Source organism: Mustela erminea, chromosome 6, assembly GCF_009829155.1.
Source record: "Mustela erminea isolate mMusErm1 chromosome 6, mMusErm1.Pri, whole genome shotgun sequence".
NCBI classification, from domain to species: Eukaryota; Metazoa; Chordata; class Mammalia; order Carnivora; family Mustelidae; genus Mustela; species Mustela erminea.
Genome location: NC_045619.1, coordinates 78,290,375 through 78,316,558, shown reverse-complemented (window position 1 = coordinate 78,316,558; position 26,184 = coordinate 78,290,375). Strand labels below are relative to the sequence as shown.

The 26,184-nt window shown below is 39.0% G+C and overlaps 1 protein-coding gene across 2 annotated transcripts in view; it reads left to right on the top strand.

The window, feature by feature from the left end:
• Window positions 1–2,810: 2,810 nt before the first annotated feature.
• The window catches only part of GXYLT1 (glucoside xylosyltransferase 1), a 54,971-nt gene continuing 31,597 nt past the window's right edge, over window positions 2,811–26,184 (top strand). The window contains exons 1-4 of one of the 2 annotated variants that reach the window (XM_032347898.1): window positions 2,811–3,134; window positions 13,736–13,828; window positions 22,382–22,553; window positions 25,226–25,351. In XM_032347898.1, coding sequence (XP_032203789.1) covers window positions 2,914–3,134; window positions 13,736–13,828; window positions 22,382–22,553; window positions 25,226–25,351 — 612 coding nt within the window. In that variant the 5' untranslated portion in view covers window positions 2,811–2,913. The remainder of the gene's footprint in view (window positions 3,135–13,735; window positions 13,829–22,381; window positions 22,554–25,225; window positions 25,352–26,184) is intronic. The other variant, XM_032347899.1, reaches the window with a different exon arrangement.

Here is a 26,184-nt window from a genome sequence, read left to right as displayed (position 1 = left end):
CAGTTTCAATAACTTAAAATTAATTTCACGGATATAAAAATGTTTAGGGGCACCTGACTGGCTCTGTCAGAAAAGCATCTGACTCTTAATCTTGGAGTCATGAGTTTGAGCCCCATGCTGGGTGCAGAGATTACTTAAATTTATAAAACTTAAAAAAAAAACTATAAAAAATTTAAAAATGTATGAATCCTGGAAATTATCATTAGGGCATGTGAATGGCTCCTTATACTCCAAGATAACCAGTTAACACTGTGGGTAATACAAAAGTCATTTCTAATTTTGGAATGCCTTATATACTTTGCAACAAAATTTTCTTTTTAATTACAGGATTAAAAGGAACCTAAAGGGGTGTGATATGGTCCACAACCTTGATGTCAAGTAAATGAGCGATTATTCTTCTGGATGCGCTTGTCCCATAAATTGTTGCAGAATGAAAATTGCCATTCCAGTACTTTAATGACCTGTGGGGCATTAAATTATTCTGTTTTTCCTACATTTAGTTTCTTTGTTGAAATAGAAAACAATTGTGATAGGCATCTCTTTAAACATCTTTGATCTATTTGAGTACTTCTTACTCCAGTTTCTTGGTACCATATCCTTTCTTTTTCTCTCTCAAAATCTATTTTCCAGTCTTATAAATGCTTTTGCAATCCATTTCTGTACCTCATTAAGTTTATCTTTATTTCTCTAAAAATTGTAAGGTGTAGTAGAAGGATTAATTTAATATTGTCATTATTTTTACTTGCCTGTCGTCCCTTTGAGGGCAGTACACTCTAGCCCCTTGTCTGGCATGTAGAATATATTCAATAAATGTTTATTGAATGAATAAGTGTATGTTTTCATTATACTTACACATCTTGATAGCGTGCTAGTTGTCTTTTTTTTGCCTGGTAAGTCAAGAAATGTAATCCTTATAGAAAAAACTGAGACTTAAATTTATTTAGTAACTTTCCCATGGTCACAGAGCCACCAGTTTTTGGTGTAGGGATTTTGAACGGATAACCACTGCTAAATTAAAAAGCATATCCCCACTTTGTTTTTCATGGCCAAACACTTCAAAGCTCCAAATGCGGGGCACCTGGGTGGCTCAGTCGCCTGGGTGTCTGTCTTCTGCTCAGATCATGATCTCAGGGGCCTGGGATCCAGTCTGGCATCAATCTCTGCTCAGTGCGGAGACTGCTTCTCCCTCTCCCTCTGCAGCTCCACTTGCTTGTGCGCTCTCGCATTCTCTCCCTTAAATAAATAAATGAAATAGTAAAAAGAAAAAAAAAAAAGCTCCAAATGCATTTGAACAGGTTAGCCAGCATGATTTTTCTTCATGAAGTGTGTGTGTGTGTGTGTGTGTGTGTGTGTGTGTGTGTGTGTTTAAAGCCTTCTTTCCCTCACTTTGCGGCACTGTAACTGCTTTCTGGTTCCAATCTTAATCTTTGTCTCAGCCTGCACAGTGGGGCCAGAACCTGCTCTCTAAAAGTCAGATGGGATCATGTTACTTCTTAATTTAGAAACCCTTCAATGGTCACCACTGTTTGCTAGAGTAAGTTCAAACTCCTTGGTATACTAACCAAGGCACTCAAATATCTGTCGCCTTCAACTTCCAGTCTTATCACTCATCACACCCTCCCTTGCATTCACTTAGCTGGTTGTATCAAACTTCTCACAGTTCCCTAAACACAAGAACCTGTTTCATTGATCCCTCAACCTGCAATTCCTTTCCTTCCCCCAGCCAAGACCCTGATGACTGTTTTACCACCAAGTACCTCTTGACCGTGACCTCAGTAAAACTGATCACTCCTTTTTGTGTTGGCCCACATCTTCACAAGCTTTTATATATCCTAATGTCTGTGTCCTGGTATTGCGCGTACTTGCGAGTCCCACTTATTTACTTATTGTCCTTCATTTACTTATTTACAGTTATTTATAAGTCCCATTTATTTATGTAGTTATTTACTGCCCCACCCCATGCCCAATTATGCGTCTTTAATACCCCAAAGTACTCAAGTAGTGCTTGGCACACAGTGGTGCTTTATGAATGTTCAATAAATGAATGGAATGGAAATATGGCTGAACAGAGAAGAAATGGAAAGCTAAAGAGAAAGCTTGAGGGAGAACATTAGGCCAAAAAGATCGAAAAAGATGTAACAGGGACGGCCTCAGTTGAACATGCCCTTAACAAGTTCGTTAGGAGGCAAGATACGCATGCTCCGCAGCATTACGAGGTAATTCAATACCTGGATGAAATGGCTCGTACAGTCTTACAGAAACTCAGAGGCTGGGGAAGTCCCTGCTGCGGAGCATGGAACTGAAAAACGGCTTAATCAAATGCCTTCCAGGTGCAAGGTGTTTTTCGGGCGTTAAGCAATTTACTCTCTGCAGCCAGCCTATGAGGAGGATATTATCTCCGTTTTAGAGAAGAAACATGCTCAGAGAATTGAGCTTGCTCAACGTCACAGACTACCATGTGGAAGAACCGTAATTTGAATTTGGGTCAGCGGTCTCCAACGCCCAGTTCATTTCGCCACACCCCTCCTCTGCAGTTCAGACGCGTTCCCTCGGCGTTCCTCTCAGACCCGGGCCAGTCCAGCTCTCTCGCGCTCACTGCGCCTGCGCGTCCGCCTGCTGCCGGGACTCCGGGGAGGGGCCCACGCCGGCGGAGGCGGTGTCAGAGCTCCAGGCGGACAGTAGGCTAGCGGGCGAAGGTGGTTGGGCGGGCGAGGCCAGGAGAGGAGGGAGGGAGGGAGGAGAGGAGGGAGGGAGGGAGAGGAGGAAGGAGGGGCGGGCTGGAGGCCGCCGCGGAGGAGGAACTTGTTGCGGCCGCGGCTGCGCTGTGCGCACCCCTACGCTCCAGTTCGCCCGGCGGGCGCGGTGCGGAGGTGGTGGCGGCGGCTGCTAAGGCTGAGGCGCGGGGCTGGGGCGATGCGGCGCTATCTGCGCATCGTGGTGCTGTGCCTGGCCTGCGGCTTCTGCTCGCTCCTCTACGCCTTCAGCCAGCTCGCCGTGTCCCTGGAGGAAGGAGCGGGCGGAGGTGGCGGGAAGCCGCAGGCCGCGGCGGCTTCCTGGCTCGCGGGCGGCGGACGCGGCGGCGCGAGAGGGGTGGGCAGCGTGGGACCCGCAGCTCATTCCGGCCGCTCGGACAGGTACGGGCGGTTCCCAGTTAGGGGGCCGGGTTCGGGGCCAGGGGCCAGGGGCGCGGCGGGGGCGCGGGGGCTCGGCCCGGCTCGGGCGGCTCGCCGGTCAGTCCGGCGTCTCTCGCCGCCCGGCCCGCGCCTCCCGCCGCCCGGCCCGCGCCTCCCGCTTCTTTGCCGCCGTCTCTGACCCCTTCTCTCATTTCCCTCCTTCCCCTCCATCCGGGGGTGAGCCTAGCCCGAGAGCACTCCACGCTCTTTGTGTTTGTCTTCTGACGCATTCCTTATGCGCTTTTTAAAGCGGATAGAAATTAATTTTCAACTTTTAACTGACAGTTGCTCCCCCACCCCCTTACAGAAGTCATTGAAAGTAAAAGGTGCCCCACAAAAAAAGCCTTTTTGCTGTCTGGCTAGTGGGAATTCCCTCTTGTTTCCATGGAGTTTAAGTTGAGATATTTAAACATCAGGCTGGCGCCCTAGTTCAATTTTCCCCCCTCTTCTGGACGGGGCGTCTAATTTTTGTGTGTTAACGCTCAAATGTTCATTGTTAGCCTTTGTTAAATCTGGATAGAGCTTTTATGCGTATTTTGCATTTTTCTTTAGGAAACATCGGTCTGCTCTGAAACTTACTGTAGGTTAGGAAAGGAGCGAGGCTTACCATGTTCACTCACGTGTTCTGTGGGATGGGATGGATATTTTTCTTTAAAAAATCGGTGTCTAAAAGGCAGCATAGTGCCTTGCGTGGATTTGCACAAATCACTGCCGGAGTTGGAATCTGCGTGAGATTTAAAAAAGAATGCGGCGCATTATGAGAGCTTAGCAAAATCCCAGCGTTTGCACTTCCTTGAAAAATAGGCTCCTTTTTTGTGGGCATCTCCTTGGGAACGACTCAGAGCGCTCCCTTACTAAGAGGCAAAGTCTGCTTTGGTATCAGGAAGTATGCGGTTGATAGGGGGGAGGGCAGGTCAGCTGCAGGCTTTTTAACATTGTTCTGAGAGTTGATGGTCGTTTTCAAAATAAAAGGGGGAGGACCTTTGGGCATAGGAGCAAATGGGAAAGCTGGACTGTCATGTTTTTGTCAGAGGAATCCTGGACTCCATTCATTAAAGCAGAACTACTTCCAGTCAGGTTTGTCAGCTCTTATCTGCCCTGGGAAAGGCGGTGACTGACGACCTGAATGAGCTCATGAATAATGAGGCTCACAAAATGCTGTTCATGGTCTTTTATGGATTGGGAAGCATTTGAAATTATGGAAAAAATTATTTTTGTAGTGGGTAGAATCGTAAGGAAGCAACATTTTAAAACATTGGATGAAACTGGACTATGATGATTATGAGATTTCAGTTTGTAGAGGGACATTCGTTGTTAGTGCTTTTTTGTCTCAGAAACTTATACTTTAGGGGTGCCTGGGTGGCTCAGTGGGTTGAGCCGCTGCCTTCGGCTTGGGTCATGATCTCAGGGTCCTGGGATTGAGTCCCGCATCGGGCTCTCTGCTCAGCGAGGAGCCTGCTTCCCTCTCTCTCTCTCTCTCTCTGCCTGCCTCTCTGTCTACTTGTAATCTCTCTCTGTCAAAAAAAAAAAAAATAAAATAAAATCTTTAAAAAAAAAGAAACTTATACTTTATTTTGTGACAGATTTTTGTAAGCTGTATTTGCTTGGCTAGCTGATTGGGACAAAGTTATTTGAAATATAGAATAAACACTTCAGTAATTTTTTTTTTTAAAGTAATCTCTGTGTCCAAGGTGGGGCTGGAATTCACAACCCCAAATCAAGAGTCGTGTGTCAACTGACTGAGCCAGCCAGCTGCCCCAGCACTTGGTTTTAATAAATGTTTTTATAGAGCTATTACTGAATTTTCAAGTTTGATGTGTCCAAGTCAGCTAAAAAGCTGTATATTTACTGGTCATATGAGCGGCATAACTTCTCATTTTAATGAGGCATGTCTGTAACTTAAAACTAAAGGTGTTTTAGGCTTGGTAAAAATGTGGTGAAGTACATTTCATGCTTGTATGAGAACTTTGGGCAGAGGAACAACATGAAAAGTTAGATTGTTAACACTTTTACTCTACAATTTGATTAAGGTCAGAAGAGTTAAGACATTAGGAGTCTCAATTTTAGATATTATTTATAACATTTTTGAAGATTTCTCATAGAGTTTGGTCAACTCTTTTGGCTACCACAGGCTATGTAGAAGATACTTGTCTTTCACTTCTCTTCCTATGTATAAATCATTTGAGAAGGGTCCAGAAGGCATCAATAATTGGAGCAGGATTGTATCTTTTGATTCTTTAGGGCTTTTTCTGTAAAGCTTCTGTGATAAAAATCTACTCTGCATAGTGTTTATTTGGTGGCAAGTGGGGTATGAAGCAAGCAGCATCTTCCCTTTTTGGTAGGGCTTGATTATCATTGCATTGTTACCTTTTTTGGAAGCAGTCTTACCTGAAAAACCTTATTTTCTCATTCACTTAAAATATGGAATCTAGTTATACCCACTATGTTTTATTGGTCAAATCTTATAGAAAGTGTCTATTGCATGGAATTCCAGGATGGTAAATTACTTGGAAAGTTCCTTGGGAGTTTTCAAAGTAAAATTTCTAAAATGATAGGAACAGCTTTTTAGTAAAATCTCTTAATTAGTGTATCCTGTTTGAATTCATTATATTTTGGTATTTAGAAAATATGCAGGTCTTAGAGTCAGACAAACCTGTTCTCTTCCTCTCTCTGTGTGAAAACTTGACCAGCTCTCTACTTCAGTTTTCTCACCTGTAATATGTAGATAATACTATCCTTAGTTAATTTGTAAATAGCATCCTAAATTGACAGTGATTAAAATCCAGCAAAATTGACTTAAGCAAAACTTACTTATAGGCTTATATGGGTTGTTGACAGGAGCAAAATTGGAAGGAAAATTCTCCCGGGGAACTCCAGGTACCTTCAGGACTAGGACTCTCTTAACTCTCTTCCGCTGTAGACAGGTTTTGTTCATGGGATCTTTGCAGTGTTTCTTTTCTAATCTCAAATGAAATGTCTAGGAAAAGGCTCTCATTGGACTTGTTTGAATCACATGTCCGTCCAGGGACTACTCGGTGTTTTCAAGAATGGTGATTTCTGATTCTCTGGCTCTTTGTTACTTGCATATGCTTGTGGTAGACTGGATAATGTGATTGGTATTGGAGATGAATGATGCCTTAAAGATGGGAATGCTGGCTGGGCAGTGGCTCTTCCACATAGAGAAACTGTCTTAAGCTGTTAGACATGGACAGACTGTTATTAAGTTACTCAATATAAATACAGGACTTCTGTAGAAGAAGTTAGACTGTTTATGACTTTAGCTACTCAGAATGATTGTCACATTTCACTGATAAATCTTGATGGTGATTATGAGCATTTCATCCTATTGTAGCTGTATGGTGGTGTGAAGTGGGGGAATCAAGAAACTACTAAGCATTTGAGTGGTAACCATTTCTGGATCCACCATGCTGTTTGTGTGTCAAGTCCCCTCACTGGTGAGGCCATTGAGTTCTCATTTCTCCTGGATCTTGTGAACAGTAGTAGGAGATACTGAGCATGTTTACGGCTTTGGAGACAGACTTAGCTTTACTACATGTTTGGCTATGTGAACCTTGAATACATTTCCTCAGAAGTTAGATTAGAGGTAAGAGTATGATATTGGGTTGGGGAATTGAAGTGAAGTAGCTTGAATGGATGACTGAATATGGTGTCTAGCATAGTAAAACTGTAGCCATATGGTGACAGTTTAAATCATTTAAATTAAAAAAAAATTTTTTTTAAGATTTACTCATTTAGGTGCCAGGGTTACTCAGTTAAGCATCTGCCTTTGGTTCTGGTCATGATCCTGGGGTCCTGGGATTGAGCTCTGCATTGGGCTCCTCATTCAGTCAGTCCTGGGAGTCTGCTTGAGTATTGTCTTTCTCACTCTGCCCCTCCCCCTGCTTGTGCTCTTTCTCAAATAAATAAATAAATAAATCTTAAAAAAATTATTTACGTGAGAGAGATAGAGCGTGCAGTTGGGGGAAGGGGCAGAGAGAATATCTAAGCAGACTCCCCACTCAGTACAGATCTAGGGATGCAGGGCTCAATCTGATTGAGATCAGGACTCAAGCTGAATCCCAGGATATGGTGCTTAACCAACTGAGCCACCCAGGGGCCCCTTAGTCATTTTAAATTTTAATCAAAAGAATTAAAAAAAATTTTTTTTTAAGATTTTATTTATTTATTTGACAGAGATCATAAGTAGGCAGAGAGGCAGGCAGAGAGAGAGGAAGGAAGGGAAGCAGGCTCCCTGCTGAGCAGAGAGCTCCATACAGAGCTCTGTCCCAGGACCCTGGGATCATGACCTGATCCTATGGCAGAGGCTTTAACCCACTGAGCCACCCAGGTGCCCCAAAAGAATTTTTTTTCAATTTCTGACCTCTGGGAAAAATCCTGTCCTTAGGCCTGAGTCCAGATTTGCTTAAACCAGCCCTATTAGTAGGGTCTGGGAATCTATATTTTAGATATGTGCCCCAGGTTAGTGTTACAGAACCAGAGACTGAGAACCACTAATGTAGCTGAGAAAGGTTTGACTATTTTCACACTACTCTTTTTAGTAGAGATATTTCTTTTCCTCTTTCCTGAAGTCATTTTTGAGGAGAGAAGTTCAGGCAGTGAATAGCGAAACAAATTACTTACTAAAGCCACCTTCATTTCTGCTTTGTTCATGTAGAGACATCTTATGTAAAACCAGTACCCTGCACTTGTATTTTAGTTCACTGAGGATCATACTTCACATGGTTGTAAAGTGTTTAGCACAAATCTGACTAATAATTATGTAATTAAAATTATTTTGTTGTATGTTCGAGGGGAAGCTGATTAGGCTAATAAAAGAGGAACGTGTACTTTTGATTTAGAAATCCTCTTTTAATACATTAAAGTTATTATCTGTGCCTGTTGAAAATACTTGCCCCACATATTAACTTACCTGTGTATACCATATGAAGTTTAAAATTTTTGTGTATTCGGATGGGCATTTTTTTCTTTACCATTTTAATCTTTGTCATACATAGTAAAACTTTCTACTGGAGGGTTTTTTCCTCCCACTCTTTCAACATTTAAATCTTTAATACAGTTTTGTTTTGTTTTTTTTCTTTTTCCTGGAGGAGGGAGTTGGGTATGATGTGACTAGTTAGTTTTGAAATAGATAAGTAATTGTTCATTGTCTTTTGTGTATAAGCATTCCTTTTTACCCTAAGTATTAATTAAATTAGAGATTTAAGAAAAAGAAATGAAGACCTGACACAGCTAGAAATTATGTTGTCTGGAGACAATTTTTAGTTGAAAATGAGGGACCCCGATACTGGTGGTCTTCAAATAATGCTGATTTGTCAGTATCATGAGAATGTTCTCCTTTAATGTGGTTGAGAGCTTCTTTGTTTTCTTGCCACAGTCACAGTGTAGGTATCCATGCCTTGAGGTTGCACTGGTGGCTTGCAGCACTTGATTCAGACTTCCACATTCTTTTGCTGGATATGCCTAAACTTATCCCTTACTTAAAGTTGTGCATGGTTTTCACTAAAGCCTCATGACTGTAGTAGGTGTTTTGAAATGAAAAGTACATTTTCCAAGTTAATTTAAAAGTACAAAAGACCGTCTGTAACCAGATTTAAGTAAACTTCAAATTTGAGAACTGTTATTGTGGAGAATTTATATAGTTAAATGCTCTGCTTAATCCTGAGCATGAAATATCTCAATTCTTTAAGTACTGAAATTTTGGGGAATTTTGTTTTTGGTAATTTTTTTTAACTTTTAAAAATTAATATAAATTCACAGGAAGTTTCAGAGACACACTTGTATCATTCACTGTTTCTTCTAATAGTAGGATTTTATATGAGCATAGAATAATACTACTACAATTAAAATATGTATCAATATAGTACAATATTATAACCCCAGAAATTGAGGTTGTACAACCCATAGGCTGTATTCATATATTACCAGTTTTACATGTATTTGGTATGTGTATATGTGGTTTCATGCAGTTTTATTACATATGTATATTTGTGATAACAAATAACAAACAACTGTGTTATCACCATAAGATGCTTTGTGCTACCCCTTGATCACTTTGTAGACAAGTCATCTAGAACTAGAAACATTATGCCACATGAAATTTGAGGATAAGTCATAGTAAAGTTTTATTTCAATTTATTCCACAGTGAAGAAGATTGGTGTTTATGGACTTCATTGATTTTGAATGTCATTGTTTACAGAAGACATACCCAGGCTCAACTTACAGTTTTGCCCCATTAAAATTATTTGATAGAATTACTTCTTTAAATGTAGTAGTATATTTCTAATATATAATAGTTTTTTTTTCTTTTAAAACTTTTTTTATCTATTTGTTTGAGAGAGAGAGGGAGTACCAGCCACGGTGGGGTGGGAATTGGGATTGGGGTGGTGGGGAGGGCCAGAGGGAGAGGGAGAAGCAGACTCCTGGTTGAGTAGGGAGCCTGAGCTGGGAGCCTGATGTAGGGCTCCCTCCTAGGACTTTGGATATCATGGCCTCAGCTGAAGGCAGACACTTAACCAACTGAGCCACCCAGTTGCCCCTCCAGCAGTTTTAAGGAATAAAAACAAAAGAAGCTAATAACCAGAATTTGGAGAACTATCTTTACCAGTATTTTTTAACTTTATTTTTTTCTGGCCTAAAAGTACAGTTGCTTTCTGGCTCCAGACTAGATTTTTTTTTTTCTCTCCCCCTAATCTTTGCTTGTGATAACAGTTACTGGTACATAAGGAGTTTCTACTGTCAGTTTTTATTTTATTTTTTAAAAAGATTAATTAATTAATTAATTGATTGATTTGACAGACAGAGATCACAAGTAGACAGAGAGGCAGGTGGGGGGCGGGAGGGAAGCAGGCTCCTCATTAAGCAGAGAGCCTGATGCAGGGCTCGATCCTGGGCCCCTGGGATCATGACCTTAGTGGAAGGCAGAGGCTTTAACCCACTGAGCCACCCAGGCACCCCACTACTGTCAATTTTTAAAAACTTTTTTTTAATAAGTGAGAAAATGTAAGCTTGGGAAGTAAGAAACATTAAATTATGCTACCTCTTGCCAGCAGCACATCAGTGTTTTATGATTTTTTTTAATAGTGGTATGTGTACTCAGTAGTGCATATGTTTTATATTTCCATTAAAGACAGAAAGAAAAACATTGCTTCTTAACAAACTATGTTTTGACATTGAGTTATGGTTATGAAACTTATGTAAAACTTGACTTTTTCCCTGCAATTTCATCTGCATTAATAACTATAGTTTCTAGCAATTCCACTTGTGGGTATATAGGTATATATGCAAGAGAATTGAAAACATGTATTTGGAGAAAAATTGTAAATGAGGTTCATAGCAGCATTATTTATAATAGCCAAAAGGTGGAAAATGACCCAGATGTCTATCAACTGATGAATGACTAAACAAAATGTGGTATATCCATCCATTATTTGGGCATAAAAACGAATGAATTGTACTGATAAGGAATGAAGTGTACTGAAGTATACTACAGTAGATGAAACTTGAAAATATATTCAAGGGTCAGACTGAAGGAAGTCACACTCGAGAGACCACATATTTTATAATTTCACTTACGTGATGTATTTGTGACAGGCCAATCTGTAGAGACAGAGGATAGATTTGTGGGGTGCCTGGGTGGCTCCGTTGTTTAAGCATCTGCCTTCTGCTTGGGTCATAGATCCCAGAGCCCCAGGACTGAGTCTTGCATTGGGCTCCTTGCTCAGCGGGGAGTCTGCTTCTGGCTCTAACCCTCTCCCCTCTCATGCTGTCTCTCACTCTCTCTTTCAAATAAATAAATAAAATCTTAAAAAAAAAAAAAAGATTTTCTCTTAAAAAAGAGTTGTGGGGGGGCGCCTGGGTGGCTCAGTGGATTAAGCCGCTGCCTTCGGCTCAGGTCATGATCTCAGTGTCCTGGGATCGAGCCCCGCATCGGGCTCTTTGCTCAGCGGGAGCCTGCTTCTCTCTCTCTCTCTCTGCCTGACTCTCCGCCTACTTGTAATCTCTCTCTGTGTCAAATGAATAAATAAAATCTTTAAAAAAAAAAAAAATTAAAAAAAAAAAATTAAAAAAAAAAAAAAAAGAGTTGTGGTTGCCTAGGCCTGGGAGATTCAAGACTGCAAGTTGAGACAGAAAATGGTATTACTTTATAATTTCAATGGATAATTTTTATGGAAGAATTTAATTAGGGAATTATTTTCCTTGAGACTTCGTTTTCCATTTCCATTTTCTATTGCTATAAGGTTTGACAGCAGGAGATGGAATAACCAGATTAATTTTGTCCTTCTTGGAACAAAGGTACACTGTAGGTTTTGAGTATAAATAAATTGTGGATTTGTTGAAAGAAAGCTGTGATAACGTCTGTATCTGAAAGATGGAGATCTCTATTTGAACAAGTTTGTTGTGAGGCTTAAGTGGATGTGAAAGCTCTTGAATCTGAAAAGAACTGTGTTAGCTGTTACCACGACCACTGAGCCTGTCTCTAGTATGGAAATGCAAGACTTAAAAAATACTTAACCATGCCTGAGAGGGGACAAACGAAATTTCTTGATCTTGCTGGTCTGCATACATTTCTTTCTTTCTTTTTTTTTTTTTTAATGCTGGGCTTGAAAATGGTGTCCATGTAAAGATAAACCAAATTACAATATTTTTTTTTTCTTTCAGTTTTAAAATTCTGACTTTGTAGATTTTTATGCAGTAGTATATAGAATTATTTAGCAGCATTTTATTTTTATTTTATTTAAAGATTTTGAGAGAGAGCAAGCATGAGCCCAAGCCTAGGGAGAGGCAGAGGAAGAATGAGACCCTCGGCAGAGTCTCATATGGGGCTCTATCCTAGGACGCTGGGATCATGACCTGAGCTGAAGCAGGACACTGAACCTAGTGTGCCACCCAGGCGTCCCTAGGCAGCATTTTATTTTATTTATTTTTTTTAAAGATTTTATTTATTTATCTGATAGACAGCGAGAGGGAACACAAGCAGGGGAAGTGGGAGAGGAAGAAGCAGGCTTCCCAGCAGAGCAGGTGGGCCTCGGTCCCAGGATGAGACCCAAGCAGAAGGCAGACCCTTAAGGACTGAGTCACCTAGCTCCCCGCCCCCCGGCCAAGCAGCATTTTAAAAACCATCTTGGCCCCACCCAGTTCTCAGAGATTCTGATATAATAGTTGTTGTATGGGGCTCTCTGGGTGATTTCCATGTGTGGCCTGAGTTTGAGATACTCTGTCCTAGACTGTTGGCATTTGTGAGAGGTATGATCAGGAATCTTTGCAAGTACGAAATTTCATAGACCTTTTGCTGTAAGAACAGTAACATATAATTGAATTTATAGCAAGAGAAAACAAAGTTACATGGTGAGGGGACATGAGGTGACCTGGTTTAGTGACTTACCCTGATTTCATACTTAACTGCTTTAGTCTTGAGGCCTCACTGCGGTGAATTTCAAACTTAACTATTATTTTGAAAAGTAGTAACATTGAAAAACATACTTTTGTAAGATGAGGTGTTATAGTTCTTGTTACTGAGCTCAGACCTACAATCTAAGAGGAAAGACTACACTGATTTCCTCCATTTTAGTTTGTATAATATAGTGAAATGAAGATAATGTACATAATGAAACTGAGCCATGGATATCAGTGTGCTTTCTTTTTCTTTTCTTTTCTCCCCCCGGCCCCCCCAGTTTAAAACACCATATGATTAGTTTGGATTGAAGATTAATTTAAAAGCCTTCAGGGATCCTCTCTTCCTTTTCTAAAGTCAGCATATGTGGCATTTTAATTTTGCTCCAGGATAAGCAAATATTTTGTTTGGCTGAAATGCATTTTATTTTAGGGGAATCTGTATAGTAACAAAGGAAAATTTTAGATGTATTTCCATATTTTCTGTGCCATCTGAGGAGGGAATTTTAATATGTTTGGAGAGTTCCTGACTAGGAAGTGGTTTTTCAGTCTGTACTATATGCTACCTAAGAGGGTTTTTTTTTTTTTTAAAATTTATTAACATATAATGTATTATTTGCTTCAGGGTACAGGTTTGTGAATCATCAGTTTTTTTTTTTTTTTTAAGTGTTTATTTATTTATTTGACAGAGACACAGGGAGAGAGGGAACACAAGCAGGGGGAGTGGGAGAGGGAGAAGCAGGCTCCCTGTGGAGCCGGGACCCTGACTGGGGCTTGATCCCAGAACTCTGGGATCATGATCCTAGCCAAAGGCAGACGCTTAATGACTGAGCTACGCAGGTGCCCTGTGAATCATCAGTCTTACACAGTTCACAGCACTCGCCATAGCACATACCTTTCCCAATGTCCATAACCCAGCTACCCTCTACCTAACAGTTTTAAATCTTGTTAAAATAATACCTTGAATAAGGGAGAAATTTCCAAAACTCCTCAAATTACCTTAGCCATATTGAATTTACAAAATTCGATTTGCAGTTTTTTTTACTGTAAAATTGAACAGTAAGTTGTTATGTTATTAAGTAAATTCCTTGTTAGTTTTAAAACTGAAATACTTACATAGGACTCTTTATTTCTGTCTTACTCTTGTTAGGTGTAAAGATTTCTCTCTGTGTTACTGGAATCCCTATTGGATGCTGCCCTCTGATGTTTGTGGAATGAACTGCTTTTGGGAAGCGGCTTTTAGGTAGGCACCTAAATTTAATTGGTAGATCAGTGTAGGTAAGATTAGATAGTACATAGTAAGTTTTTGACTGTAATAGGACACAAAAATGTTATCCTGTAATTTAGTATTGTCTTATAAGCAAGTAATTCATTTTCTGATTGGGTTTTCTATTTATCCTGCATTATAGTTGTTATAACTAATTTTTAGTATATACTGTGTATAAAATGCTCTAATTTGTTTTTAGGTGTTATTAAGGTAAACTGTTGTTTTAGCATTTATGTTATAATTTTAGGTAACTGAGTAAGAAACTGTTAAACAGGTGGTAAAGATAGATTTCCCTTGACATTTACAAACATATATATGGCATTTATCTACTTTAAAGCTGCTGAAAAAACATTTTGGTAGGTGGTTGGGGATAATTGAGGACAGATTATGTTATTATCAGAGAAATTGAATATTGAGGAATGAGAGGATAAAAATAAGTGTTTAATGAAGGGACAAATATTGATATGACATTGCTAATTGAGCTTGTATGTCACTCAGTAGATTGGCTTTGTACATGGCTCTGGATAATGAAGGCCTTGGATTCTGCTCTTACCTTCAATGAAAGAAGTGATGATAGGAAAGGGCAATCAGACTGTCTCCTTGACATAGTGGCAGGGGATACTTAGGCAATAGCCTGAAATGCCCTTCCTAACAGTAAAATTTCTTTGAGAGCCACTTATTTTTACTGTCTTTATCATTAATTTAAATTTTAATTCTACTCATTCTATTTTCTAGGTACTGTGCCAGGTGCTTAGACCAGACTCTGAGTCTTGTTAATGTGGCTCCATCTTTCTGGGGCTTGCATTCTGTAGGAGTTTCACACTAGTACCCCCGAGATAAAGATAGAGGGTGACAAGTTAGAGCTGTGATGAGGGGAGAAGCAAATGAGTCATCAGATGGGATCATCTTAAGGCGTCAGGGAAGGCTTCCTGGTGGGAGTGACTGCATGAGGAACATGGAAATGAGTCAGGCTCAAGGCCAGGTGATAAAGTATTTTAGGTGGGAAGAACTATGTTCTTTATACATATTAGTAGTATATACTTTTATATTCTTGTATTCCTGATACATTATACATACCATGAACAGCTAGGAAGCAGTCATTGAAATCCATTATTTTAATTATATCTCATTGCTATGGAAAAGATTGGGTGATTGAAATTCTAATATGAGTTAGTTAAATCAGATTATTCAAACTTCTAAAAACTAACTTTTTAAAGATAATATTTGTCCTTCAGCTTGTTCATAAATTTGGAGAATTGGCATTCTATATTGTGCTCTATATATCTAGCTTTTCATTGTTATAAAAGTTTGCTAATGAATAGAGTATTGACAGCCACCACTTTGCTATCTCCAGCTTTGTGGCATAAATCTGCTCACTCTGAAAGCTGGGTAAGCTTGAAAACTGTATACCCGGATTTGTACAACCCAGGTCCTTTTGTAGGTTACAACATGGGCAGTAATCTTCCCTCCCCCTCCACTGAGTACAAGAGTACCAGAGGGAAGTTGATCTAGTCTGAATACTGGAGGCTTTGCTTATTATTTTTCTTGTTTTGTCTTCTCCAACTCATTATTTTCCTAATGCTTCCAAGTATTCCTTGGAAGGAATTACATGTGGATGGATACATAATGTTGTAAACTCTTGTGCTATTACTTTTCTGAATTTGAGATTTTAAGTTAAACTTTTCTGTTGCACTCTCTACTTGTAATATTAAATCCACAGTATATGTCTATAACCATATTGTTGTATGTATCAAATCATTATGTAAAATCTCTCAAACTTAGTTTCTTACTTAGAATTTAGGATCTTTCTTATTTACTCTGTTTGAACGTGGGAGACGAGCCAAGATGCCATATAATTGCCGTATCATTGTCACCCAACATTGCAGTGTTAACTCTGAATAGCACCTTAGTTTTCCTAACTCTAAGAGCTTGTCTGCCCACCTGGTAAAGCTTCTTTGAAATTCCCAGTTACTACAGACCTTAGGTCCGCATTTTGCCAGGCACCAGTGGGCCCTTAGCTGGCGCCGTTTTCCTCCCAGGCCTGTCCCAGCTTCCCCAATTGGAATTCTTTATAGTGTGTGACTTTTATTTTGATCAAAGCTTATCTAGGGGATTATTTCTCCCAGTTAATTTATACAGTGAACATAAAATCATATAAAAAAGAAAAACTGCTTTTGATGTGCATAGGCTTTTAGTAATTCAAATCCGTATATACTAAATCATTTCCTGACCAACTGAATTTGTCCCAGCAGCTTGTCAGAACGCTCACACCTCTCCTGTCTTTTCTGTTCTTGAAACAAAACCAAACACAAAATTTCTACAACATTCTGCACTCAACCCTTTTTTACCATCAAGAATTCTTTGTTCACTCTGTTTCTCTTCATCAGCAAGACTTGTGAGAATATCTGCTGACTTCATGCTCTTAAACAACAACAAAACGCCTTCCCTCCTCAACATGCCTGAGCAGCACTGGCCATCTGACTAACCCTCGTCCCCTACTGTGAAGTCACCTCTGACCTCTGAATTGTTCTTCTGGGGCCCAATTTTTTTTGGTACCTTTGACACTGGTTACCACTTCCTCTTTGTTTCAACTCTGTCAGTCTCTGGCTCTTAAGACAAGGATCTCAGCTACTTGATCTCTCTGCTCCTCTACTCCTCTCCCTGTCCTGACTGTTCGATATTCATGTGCCTTAGGACTCTGCCCTTTTCTCTCCGCACTCCCTGGATAGTCACAGAATAATCTTTTAATTTTAATTAATTTTTAAAGATTTTATTTACTTATTTGAGAGAGGAAGAGAATGGGCTCAAGCAGGGGGATTGACAGAGAGAGAGGGAGAAGCTAGCTTCCTGCTCAGTAGTGAGCCTGACACAGGACTCTATCCCAGGACACTGGGATCATGACCTGAGCCTAAGGCAGCCTCTTGACTGACTGAACCACCCAGGCGCCCTCAGGATCATCTTTTTAACTGATACCTTTACTTCAGAGCTGTTTTCTGAGCTCCAGAACTGAGTTTCCAGCTGCATTTTGGTCATTTTTTATCTTGCTGATTCAGATGCCTCAGACTCTCTCGTTTACACCGGAATTCATGATCTGGTTTCTCATTCCTTCCCTCATCTGTATTTTGTATCCTGATTTATGGCTGACTTTGTTCATGTCAGTTCACGGTTGACTCTTATACCCAGCTCCTTTCACACTGTTGTTCCTGATAGCCTCTTGCTTCCTATTCCCTTAGTCATTGTGTTCATTCCTTCCTATCCAGCGATTTCCCTTTCCTACCCACTGCTTCCCCCTTCTCAAAAATTCTCTTTATCACTATGCTTATGAATCTGTTGTGGTTGTGCATCTTCCAGACTGTTGGCTTTGCAGATAGATACCCTGTGTTGTTCATCGTCTAAGCCCCAAGTGGAACAAGGTGCATGGCAACTGATAAACAACTAATGATTTTCCCCAGCACTTCCAGACTGCTACTTTTGATGTTTGTATAGTGAGCTTCCATAGTCTTTATTTTTTTTTCTCCCCATTTAGGCAGTTACCATGCTTTCCCATGAAATCTTTTAAAATTCTTTCTTTTTGCAAGTGGCTGTAAATTGTATGAGGTCAGGATTGTGGCTTTCTTGCTTATCCCCAGTGTCTAGCATATGGAAGAAGTTCAAATACTCATTAAAGAGGATGAATTATATTACTAAATTGTGTTCTAAAAACTATATGGATTTAAGTCTGCATCAACATTGTGTAAATGTACAGGTGTCATCATGACATTAGCATTGTTGGGAATTAAAATTTTAGCATTTATTAGAGTAAAATGATAGAGTATTACTGATTTATATTTTGTTGATTATTTGCTGAATGTATTTTCATATTTGTTGAGCTTCTTAATCTTATGTTCTTTATATTTTCTGTATTGATAATTACCTCTTAAGTTTTTAATGCTTATTTTATGTTCTCTTAGGATAATCTGTTTTTGCCATTGAGTATAAATATCATTCTAGTTTCCTTTTTTGTTTTGGTTATTTCATTAAGCAATCTCTTTCTCTCTCTCTCTTTTTTTTTTTAAAGTAAGCTCTGTGTCCAGTATGGGGCTTAAACTCAACTACCCCAAGATCAAGAGTTGTATGCTGTACCTACCGAACCAGCCAGGCACCTCTAAACAGTCTCCTAATTTTAGTGTTATTACTTAAAAATTCTCTTTTAATGTACTAATTTCTTTTTGCAGCTGGAGTTTTAAAAATATTTAATCTTTATGATGGGAATTGATTTTCAATTAATGGAATCTGTGGTTACAAGTGGATTTAATGTTATTTGTATTACTTTGGCCCATGCTAGTTTTTAGAGCTATATTTGTACAGATTATTTAAAAATATTTTTTAACAATTAGTACATCATTTCATGTTAAGTTTCTAGATTTTCTTTTTTATGCTATATGTAAGACCCTGAAGATTTTTCCAAGTATTGTATTTTGCTCCAAAAGTGACTATATAAGGGTGCCTGGGAGGCTCAGTCATTAAGCATCTGCCTTCCGCTCAGATCATGATCCCAGAGTCCTGGGATGGAGTCCCGCATTGGGCTCCCTGCTCTGTGGGAAGCCTGCGTCTCCCTCTCACTCTGCCTATTTGTGTTCTCTCTCTCTCTTTGTGTCAAATAAGTGAATAAAATCTTAAAAACAAACAAACAAACATGATTATATACAACTCTTTATTTTTGTTTTTAAAAGATTTTATTCATTCGTTTGACAGAGAGAGTACAAGCAGGGGGAGCAGCAGAGAGAGGGAGAAGCAGGCTTCCACTGAGCAGAGAGCCTTAAGCGGGACTCGATCTCAGGACACTGGGATTACAGTGCTAGCCAAAAGCAGATGCCTGTCTGACTGAGCCACCCAGGCACCCCTGTACAATTCTTTAAGTAGTTTTTTTTTTTAACCTAGTATAATAATTCAACACTTTTTTTTTTTGAATAGTGAGAGGTAAATTTTCTTTTTAAGCTATACAGTAAGGAAATTGCCATTAATGTTTCTTTTTTTTTTTTTTTAAAGATTTTATTTATTTATTTGACAGACAGATCACAAGTAGGCAGAGAGGCAGAGAGAGAGAGAGACAGAGAGAGAGGGAAGCAGGCTCCCTGCTGAGCAGAGAGCCCGAAGCGGGGCTTGATCCCAGGCCCTGAGACCATGACTTGAGCTGAAGGCAGAGGCTTAACCCACTGAGCCACCCAGGCGCCCTGCCATTAATGTTTCCGAACACAGTTTTCCATTTTGTTTAACTGCAAGGTTTTTTTTTTTTTGTTTCTTTTTTAAAAGATTTTATTTATTTGTTTGACAGAGATCACAAGTAGGCAGAGAGGCAGGCAGAGAGAGAGGGAAAGCAGGCTCCCCGCTGAGCAGAGACTCTGATGCAGGGCTCGTTGATCCCAGGACCATGGAATCAGGACCTGAGCTGAACGCAGAGGCTTTAACCCACTGAGCCACCCAGGCACCCCCCTTAACTGCAAGTTTTTAAGGATGGTTCATAGCCGTTACTTTTTAGTTGAGGTGATTGTTACCAGAAATTTAATTTGGTTTGACTTTGCATGTTTTATTATAATGCTAATTCTTGGCTTAAATACTATTAAACATTGTTTTATTTTCTAGGCTGAAAGAATACCCTGAAAGCTGGGCGCCTGGGTGGCTCAGTGGGTTAAGCCTCTGCCTTTGGCTCGGGTTGTGATCTCAGGGTCCTGGGATTGAGCCCCGCATCAGGCTCTCTGCTCAGTGGGGAGCCTGCTCCCCACTCCCTGCCGACTTCTGCCTACTTGTTGTGATCTCTCTCTCTCTGTGTCAAATAAAAAAATAAAATATTAAAAAAAAAAAGGAATACTCTGAAAGCTTTTTGTGCTGTCAAAATAAAAAAGGAAGACACATGATTCCTTCATAGCAGAAATGTTACTTGAAATAAGTCTATTCCTAAGTTTTAGAAATCTGTTAACAGTGTTTGTATTAGAATTTATCATCTAAAATACTCTATTAACTTCTACATGTAACAGTATCTTTATCCCCTTTGTAATGTGTGGGGATAGTACCTTGATACTCTGTGGTTGTAGCAGTCATTATTTTTGTTCAAGGTATTGGTTACAGTGATGATTGCAAAATAGTGATTTTTTGGAATTCTCTTTCCTTCTACATTATTGGCTGATACTTGTTTTTAAAGAAAGGTTTTTCCTTTCCCCCAACCCTTTTATTTAGTGTCTTCTTAGATTTATGGATTGATTTTCTTCTATGTGTTATCATTCATTACTGTCATAATTCCTATTTATAATCTGGTTATGCCATATTTAGCCATGGAAGCACAGCGGTATTATGTTTGAATCATCTGTAGAATTTTTTCTAATTATATTATCTGTAGAAAAATAGGTTTGAGGGACACCTGGGTGGCTCAGTCTTTAAGCTTCTGCTTCCAGCTCAGATCATGATCCTGGCATTCTGGGATCGAGCCCTATATCGGGCTCCTGCTCAGCGGGAAGCCTCCTTCTCCCTCTCCCATCCCCATGCTTCTGTTCCCTCTCTCACTGTGTCTCTCTCTATCAAAGAAATAAACAAAATCTTCAAAAAGAAAAAAAGAAAAATAGGTTTGACTTAAAAATGACCTTTTGGGGGTGCCTGGGTGGCTCAGTTGGTTAAGCAACTGCCTTTTGCTCAGGTCATGATCCTGGAGTCCTGGGATTGAGTCCCGCATTGGGCTTTGAGCTCCACAGGAAGTCTGCTTCTCTCTCTGACCTTCTCCCTTCTCATATATGCTCTCTCACTCTTTCTGTCTCTCAAATAAATAAATAAAATCTTTAAAAAAACTTTTAAAAAAATGACCTCTTGGATAATATTTCTTTAAATTTATAGGGACTTATCTCTTATTCATGCTGTGGTTAAAATACAGCACATTTTTACAGACCAGTAATCATTTTGGAACCAAATTACTTGGTTGGCTGCTTCCCTTTATCTTATTACAAGGTTTTAGTAATCCCTTCCTCTAGTGGTGGAAGATTACTTTAAATTTTTTTGAGTCGCAATCATTTCCTGTTTTGGGGGTCTAGGGGCAGGGTGGTAGGCAATGACATCTTTAAAGTATGGTTTGTTTTATCATTTTAGGTGTTGAAGTCTGTACTGTATATAATGCTTCTGCTAAAAAGGGGCATATAACCAAAAGCAAATGCAATGTAGTTGACAGGACTCCTCCCAAAGAAATTGGTGGAAGGAGTGCTGGCGGTGTGACTGAAACAAGTCTTGCTAAAATGCCTGGGAGGAGTCAGACCTGGTACTGATTTTAGAGGCCTTTTTTTTTTTTTAAACCCTGAAGAACATTTCACTCATTTTCTTAAGAAGGTTTTATTATACTTGTCTTTGTGTGTAGAGACTTCTGTGAAGTCTTGCTGTGGAATAAATTTGGGTGGCTCAGTGGGTTAAGCCTCTGCCTTCGGCTCAGGTCATGATCTTGGGATCCCAGGATCGAGCCCTGCATCAGACTCCTTGCTCAATGGGGAGCCTGCTTCCCCCTCTCTCTCTGCGTGCCTCTCTGCCTACTTGTGATCTCTGTCAAATAAATAAATAAAATCTTTAAAAAAAATATTTAATAACAATGTAGTCACACATAATTCTTTTCTTTATATGCTAGTGGATTATTATTAGTTCACTGTTAAGTTGCAAGAGTTTTATTATGTACCTTAAGCCCAGTGGTCTGCACCCCTGTTCTGTATTAGAAGTAGGGTCTGACATAGCCTACGCCAGTAACTTGGGTTTAGGGAATCTTTCCTTCCAAAATGCCATGCTGGTGTTTAAATACATTTTAAACCACATCAGAAATTTTTACCTCTCATTGATTACTTGGTGAGTGGAACTGAATGTTTATCGGTGAAAAAATTTATGTGAAAGAAACTTCTTCCTATAATTAGTATGATTGAAGATTGGGTATAATACTGAAATATTTATGGATGAATTTATGTCTGGGTTTGCTTCAAAATGATATGTTGGTTAGTGAAGGGGATGTGAAGAGGGATTTTAGGTGAAATAAGAATACCTTTGAATGGATGATCATAGCAGTTAAGAGAGGAATCCACGGGGATTTATTCTATTCTCTCTACTTCAATATGTTTTTGAGATTTTTTTTTTAAATAAAAAAGCTAAAACGTAATTGAACAGAAGATCTTCAGTCGGTGATGTTCCCTTTGTCATTTGGGGGGTTCCTTGGGAGAATTAAGCTCCAATGCATCTAGTCTGAGTAATGAATTAACTTTTCTCTTGTGTAGAATGGTGTTACTTATGTGCTATTCTTGGGAGAATTGAGAAAGTAGTAGTTCTTTTTGTGGTTCCTAGTGAGGAACATTGGCTGAGAAAGACTGGTTGAGGATGCAGAAATTTTTAATTGTTCAACCTTGTACTGTTGTGTAATTTGATATTTCTTTGCTTTTTAAGTATAAATTTTTAACTTCAGTTTTTGAACATGGTCAAAAACATGTTAACATGTTACCCTATACTAAAAGTGTTGGAAAATGTGATTCTCTTTTCTGTTAGGTATGGTCTGAATGTACAGCCCATTCAGAGAATGCACCTAGCTGTGGTTGCCTGTGGTGAAAGACTGGAAGAAACTGTAACCATGTTGAAGTCAGCTATCATTTTCAGCATCAGACCTCTTCAGTTCCATATTTTTGCTGAAGATCAACTACATGATAGTTTTAAAGGCATAGTAAGTATTCGAGACTTTGTTAAGACTGTAGAGATGAATATTTAATGATATACTGTCATAGAATGTTGTTTTATTCCTTCATTGAACAAAAATATTTACTCGGTACCTAACTGCCCTCCTAGAGTTGGGCTGCCACTCCATCTAAGAGTCCAGATCTAGGTATAAGAGGAAGGTTTGTTTTCAAAAAGAAGTACATTGTTTAAAGTCCTTTGCCAAGCATGGAGGTTTTATTTCATTGACTGTAGATCTAGGATGATTTGACTGAAAGTCCTATGACTTAATTTCATTCCCATCGTTGGCTTGGGAGTGCCTCAAACAAAGTGTGAACAAAGATTTTAATTCTGTTTTCAGGGGTGGGAGCTCTAGATTGACAGTATGGAAGGAAGTGGCTTTTTGTTTTGATAAGAAAGTTCATTATTTTGGTTTTGTATTAGTTACAATCAATTTGGCTATATTGGCAGAAAACCCAAACTAACAGTGTATTAAACAAGATAGAAGTTTATTTCTCTCTCACATAAGAGTAAGCAGTCTGTGGTATATGGTAGCTCTGTGTCTTCAGGGACACTGGCTTCTGTCTTATGACTGAGCCATTTTAATATAAGACGTCTCCTTCATGCTCCAAGGGGTCTACTCACTGTTCAGCTCTCACACCCATATTTTAACCAAATAAGGGAGAAAGGAGTGAAGAAGGCCAATCCTTTCCTACCCTCTGTAAATATTTTCTAGAAGTTGCATCTGACAGTCTTGCGAGTATCCTATTGGTCTAAACTTAGTTGTGTAACCATACTGTTACAGCTGTTTGTGAGGGTTAAAAATATTCTGTTTAATCAGGACAGCTATGTAGCCTCCTAAACAATAAAAAAAAAATTACTGTGCAAGAAGAGTAGAACAGATATGGGGGAAGAACTTTTAAGAAAAAGAAAAATCACCTAAAGTCTCACTACCTTGTGTTCTGAGACAGTAGTAAAGATAATAATAGTGACTCTCCCCCTCCCCACTATCTCAGTTTATCTCTCTCTATACACTAAATTAAATTTCAAACGGATTTGGTTTTTATGTTTGGTCTAAATATGTAGAGAAACATTTATTTGATGTTTTCTAAAGTTAAAGTAGTTCAAAATAGTGAATGAAAAATACTACTTGTGACCTCAAGTCTTTCAGTTTCCTAACAAAACCTTTGAGTCCAAGGGGTATTAGGCTTTACTTAAATATATCTAGTGTCTGTATTTTTTTTTAAGATTTTATTTATTTATTTGACAGAGAGAGAGAGATCACAAGTAGGCAGAGAGGCAGGCAGAGACTGGGGGGGGGGGAGCAGGCTCCCTGCTGAGCAGAGAGCCTGATGCTGGGCTCCATCCCAGGACCCTGGGATCATGACCTCAGCTGAAGGCAGAGGCTTAGCCCCCTGAGCCACTCAGGCACCCCTAGTGTCTTCTGTGGTTTTTAAAAAATATTTTATTTTTAAGTAATCTCTACACCAGTATGGGACTCAAACTTAAACCCTTAGATCAAGAGTTGCATGCTCTACCGACTAAGCCAGCCAGGTGCCTCTTGTGTCTGTATTTTTGATAGATGCTTTTGTGAGCTTGATCTCTTTGGATTGTTTTCGAAAATATTAACTGAGGAATTACTCTTGTCTTAAGAGTTCAGAGAACAGCAACAGATTGCTAGGGAACTGTGGAAACTTTTGGCAGTGTAATAAAAAAATGAAATTATTGTTTCATCTTACACACAGCCTCAGTGTTTTGTTCAAATCTGGCTGAGTGATTACTTGTGTAATATATACTGTATTAAAAAAAAATTATGTAGGGGCGCCTGGGTGGCTCAGTGGGTTAAGCCGCTGCCTTTGGCTCGGGTCATGATCTCAGGGTCCTGGGATCGAGCCCCGCATCGGGCTCTCTGCTCAGCGGGGAGCCTGCTTCCTCCTCTCTCTCTGACTGCCGCTCTGCCTACTTGTATCTCTGTCTGTCGGATAGATAAATAAAATATTTTAAAAAAAAATTATGTAATTATTTGCGTGGGGGTAGGGCAGAGAGAGAATGCTCAAGCAGACTTCCCACTGAATGTAGAGTATATTGAGGGAATATCCATCCTCATAGACATATATTTTCTAACCAGTTTCATATTGGTCTCATTTTAAGTGTAGACATTTTTTAGTATACACACTCTGGTAATAAAATTAGTGCTTAATTTTTTTGAGTTTAATTTATTCATGAATTGGTAGGATTTATGTATCAGGTAAAGATGAGGTAGATGAACAACATGCAAGGCTTTCAGCTTTGTGATTTTGTGGTGGTTAACTTTCATTGTGCCTCCGATCTTTACAGTGGAGTCTTCCTAGACTATTACTATATTAAAACAAGTTGTTTTAAATTAATTGATTAAATTATTTTAAATTTATACTGAATTATTTATATGAATCATATGGTCTTATAAAATTAATTAAATTATACATTACTATATATTAATTATATATAATTATATATTACTATATATAAAATTTGAATGAAAACAAATGGCGGGAAAGAAGAATCTGATTTTCTCTTAACTGTGTATAGCATAACATCTAATGTCTTTAATTTTTAGCTTTTTAAAATAATCTAGTGGTTTATAATTTTACAGTGAAACTTGCAAATGAAATAATCTAAACTAAGTTTTTTTTTTTTTTATAGCTTGATAGCTGGTCATTTCTGCAGACATTTAATTATTCATTATACCCAATAACTTTTCCAAGTGAGAATGCAGTGGAATGGAAAAAGCTTTTCAAGCCATGTGCTTCCCAGAGATTATTCTTGCCAGTAAGTATTTTCTCTAGTGATTTTTTTTTTCTTTTTCTAATTTTGCTTCTACACACATGAGTTAATGAAGAGTTGCATATAAATGAGTTAAATAAACATATACATGTAAATTTTCCCTTTGAACATTAGGGAAAAAACTTTCAATTGAACAAATAAAAGCTACAAAGAAAACATCTGTTAAAAATGAAAAATGTAAGTAATTTCTTTGGAAATACTATTTCTTACATTTTAACTTACTCAGGTGCTACAAACTGTTTTACTTCTAAGAAGTAATTGAGGTTATCAGATGTTACTGGAGCCAGGCCTCTTGCCAGCAGAAATTCAGGGACAATATCACCTTCTTATTGCACACTGCATTTGTAATTTGGGAAGTGAAGTAGATTTTAACATTAAATAGTTGTTTCTATCTTATACCAAGCCACATTACCCTTTACGGGTTATATTTTAACACAGACCCAAATTTAAAGCATGTGAACTCTAAGGGGAATGAGAACGATTTATTCAGTGGAGCTGTTCTTTGGTAGTGTTCTCTGGTGATAAACCCTGATCTTTTTTTTTTCTTTCTTTATTTGACAAAGAGCACACAAGCAGGGGGAGCTGCAGGCAGAGAGAGGGAGAAGCAGGCTCCCCACTGAGCAGGGAGCCTGATGCAGAGCTTGATTTCCCAGGACCCTGGAATGATGACCTGAACCAAAGGCAGATGCTTAACCAACTCAGCCACCCAGGCGCCCCAGATTATTATTATTATTATTTTTAGCTAAAAATATTCAGAAGCAAGGTTATCTGTTCATTTTGAGTTGATTTCATCTACATCTATAGTAGTTGAAAGAATG